The 3,770-nt window shown below is 38.7% G+C and overlaps 1 protein-coding gene across 1 annotated transcript; it reads right to left on the bottom strand.

The window, feature by feature from the left end:
* Positions 1-951: 951 nt before the first annotated feature.
* On the bottom strand, positions 952-1,665 carry LOC141632449 (uncharacterized). The gene has a single exon (XM_074444995.1). It carries the CDS (start codon positions 1,663-1,665, stop codon positions 952-954), a length of 714 nt encoding a protein of 237 aa, XP_074301096.1.
* Between the last annotated feature and the right edge of the window lie 2,105 nt (positions 1,666-3,770).

Here is a 3,770-nt window from a genome sequence, read left to right as displayed (position 1 = left end):
ACCATAAGCAATTGCCTAAACTTGACAGGAAATTTTAAAGCTTGTAGCATATGATCCACAAAAGACCATTCAATAGAATCATAAACCTTTTGCAAATCCAATTTGAACATACATCTAGGGGAGGCCATCCCCTATTATAAAGTCTAATAAGATCTTGACAAATTAAGGGGATGTTTGGTTGGCTCTCTTGGAATGGATTGGAATGGATTTGCTCCATTCCAATGTTTGGTTGGAGTCTTTTGGAATGGAGTTAGATACCCAATGGATTCTAACTCCATTCCAACCCCCTAGAATCTCATACCCAACTTCCCCCATTGGTATCTAACTCAATTCCTCCCTTCTACAATTTTTAGATGAACAAACAAGTTTATAAAGGAATGGATTTAGAACCCCATACCATTATGGGTTCATATTCCAATCCATTCCATTCTATACTATTGAACCAAACGCCCCTAAGATGTTCTCAAGAATAAATCTCCCTTTCACAAAAGCTCCCTGGTTCCTACTCACAATATCAGGCAATATAGCAACCAATCTAGTGCACATGAGCTTAGAGATAGCTTTATAGAGCACATTGCAACAAGAAATAGGTCTAAAGTGTTTAACACTAGTTGGCCTATCTATCTTAGGAATCAGAGTAATATTGGTAGCATTGATTTGAGTTAAAAGTTTACCAGTATCAAAAAAATTAGTAATAGCTTCACAAATCTCATCCCCAACAATATCCCAAGCATCCTTATAGAATTGGCTAGTAAATCCATCAGACCCAGGTGACTTTCCATTAGGAATACTAAAGATGCTATGTTTAATCTCAGCTGCAGTGAATGGTGCAGTCAAGATTGCCCAGTGAGCTTCAGTGCAGCAAGGACCCCTACCAACAACATGGGCATAGACATCAGTTACCTCCATTTGAGTCCCCAGGAGCTCCTGATAATACCTAAGGAAAGCTTGCTATATAGCATCACCCTCAGTACATAAGAGGCCATCCTGGTCCTCAATCTGAAACACTTTGTTGAGCATCAGTCTTTTTTTAATTGTATGATGAAAAAAGGAGGTGTTTAAATCACCCTCAAGAGACCATTGAACCTTAGCCTTCTGAGATAAGAAGTTGTTTCTTGCAATATGAAGCTCCCTAAGATTGCAAGCCAAGTCCATTTCCTTCTGAATAAGTTCACAATTACCAGGATTACTCACAAGATCCTTCTGAATCTGTTTCAGAGCAAGACTGGCAATATTAGTATTATTTTCAATATCAGAGAAACAGTGTTTGTTGATGTCTTTTAGTACAGGTTTAAGGGTTTTCAACTTCTTAACCACACAAAACATTTTAGTACCATGATAAACACGATCCCACATAACCTTAACACTATCCTTGAAGCATTCAGCAGATCCCCACATGTTAAAATATTTAAAACTCTTCCTACCACCTATATCAAAACGTTTGTCCACCAAAGTGCAGGGACAGTGATCAAATAAACCTTCAGGGTGTAAATGAGCAATGTAATCTCCAAATAAATTCATCCATTCCAAATTCCCCATATCTCTATCAAGTCTACTATAGACTCTATCAGTAGCGTCCTGCTTGTTGGTCCAGGTAAAAAGTGCACCTGTAGCTATGAGATCTTCCATACAACATAAGGAAACACACTCCTGGAAGTGTTCCATTTCAGCATCAGTTGTATTCCCTCCAAGCCTTTCAATAGGGGACAGCACAGTGTTGAAATCACCCAACCAAAGTCAGGGTTCATTACAATGAGTAGCCACTCCCTTCAGGAAATTCCACAAGGAAATTCTTTCATATAAACCATTAAAGGCATAAATCATAGTGAGCAAAAATCTTTCCCATCAGACTTAGAATGCACCATCATGTGTATAAATTGAGCATCATATGCTAAAAAGTGAATATCAAAACATTGAGGTTTCCAGAAAATCCATATTCTACCTCCTTTATGCCAACTGCAGTTAGTAGTCACACTCCAACCATCACAAATAGAAGTATCCCTCTTGAGTAAAGTACTAGATTTAAGCTTAGTTTTCAACAGACCAAAGAGACCAACTTGCTGATTGTGCATAAACCATTTGACTACTTTCTGCTTATTCAGGTCATTAAGACTCCTAACATTCCAGAAACCAATGCTATGAATTGGTACTGGAATCAGGAGGATCCTTCCCACTCTCCACTACCCCTCCTCCAGGAGTAGTTGTACTTTTTAAAGCATTAACAAAAGTATATTGACTAAACTTGCCAGACAACCTTATACCAACCATACCACCTTGCCTATTCATCCTTATAATTTGCTTAGCAGGAGTAGATTTGACTACAGGAGTAGCTCTAACCTGCTCAAGAGGGGGGAAAAGGTCAGGGGTAAAGGTAGGTGGAGACAAATCAACAGAAGGTTTAGGTTTCTGGACAGGTTTCCAAACTTGTTGGGGAGGGTTTTTAGTGTTAGCTACTTTGTTCTTCCTACCCCCCTGAACATCTTTCTTCTGTGGTTTCCTGTACTGAGACGTATCATGCTCTATACCATTACAATTAGTGCAAGATATAGGCCTCCATTCATACTCCACATTCACAATAACTTTCATGCCTTTCTCATCCAGGAACATCACTTTGTCATGTAACTTCTGGTCCATATGAAGTTCAACTAAAACCCTAGCATAACTCAACCTAATCTTATCAGCTGTTGCTCCATCCATGTGAACATAGTGACCAACAAGATTAGCAATTCTAGGCAAACAATTACCCCAGAACTTCAGAGGTATACCAGACAATCGAACTCACACAGGAACAACATCAATTTTTTCCTTGACCAACTCGGTATCAACGTGCCAGGGTTTGATAACAACAGGCTTATTATCAAAGAGATAGTAACCTGCGTTTAAAAGAGCATCCATGTTCACAGTTTGGGTAAATCTAACAATAAAAATTCCATTATCTAGGAAGGAGACTCTATCTATGCCAAATTCATCCTAGACACGATAGACAAAACTCTCCAAAACTTCCCATGGTGGGTTAGCACCCAAGATATAACAATAAACAGAGTTGTTCCAAAAGGCTACCTCTGGTTTGATATCCTCAGGTGTAAATTGTAGTAGATCTGTAAGCTCCTCCTCCTCAATAATGGTATACATGATAGGAGTGGCTTTTCCACCACGCATCACCGTCCAACCTTCTGTAGGTGCAGTCTCTGCTTCCTCTGCGAGGTCAAGCACAGGGACCCCATTGATTTCATGAAAAGGTCGAGTCTTTCGTGCGTCAGCTTCTGTAGGACCTCGAAAGATTGTAACTTTAGCACCAGAAGATAAGCTAGAAGCTTTATCCATTGCATTAATGGTGTTTGTTGAGGATTTTGTTGAATTTTTATGTGAAGAAAACAGGGGAGAAAAGCGGTTATGGGAGGCCTTGACTGCCGTCATTATTAGGTTTCAAAATTTTAGAGCGTTTTCTCTCACTTCTTTCTCTCTCATAACTTTTTATGTATCCATTTCCTACTCACTCGCACTATCCACTCTCATTTTGTGAGAGGGACACTATCCGTCTAAAGCTCCGTCTACAGCTTTAGACGGATAGTGTCCGTCTAAAGTGAGAATTTGTGTAGGTTAAAATGGCACAAATACTATTATACAACTGGTTGTACAAGAGCATTGTACAACCATAACAAATCTAACTGAGCTAATGTAGATTTTTTTCGAGCTCTTATAATTTTTGATTTATATTTTAATTTTTGGATGTCAAAAATTAAAATCTAGTTGAATTTATATATATTATT

The sequence above is a fragment of the Silene latifolia genome, chromosome Y (genome assembly GCF_048544455.1).
Source record: "Silene latifolia isolate original U9 population chromosome Y, ASM4854445v1, whole genome shotgun sequence".
NCBI classification, from domain to species: Eukaryota; Viridiplantae; Streptophyta; class Magnoliopsida; order Caryophyllales; family Caryophyllaceae; genus Silene; species Silene latifolia.
The sequence above is the reverse complement of the archived record's forward strand: the minus strand, read 5'-3'. Positions and strand labels throughout refer to the sequence as shown.

Bases quoted from the DNA above. Each gene is read 5' to 3' on its own strand.
- LOC141632449 (XM_074444995.1), bottom strand. From the start codon at position 1,665: ATGGAACACTTCCAGGAGTGTGTTTCCTTATGTTGTATGGAAGATCTC.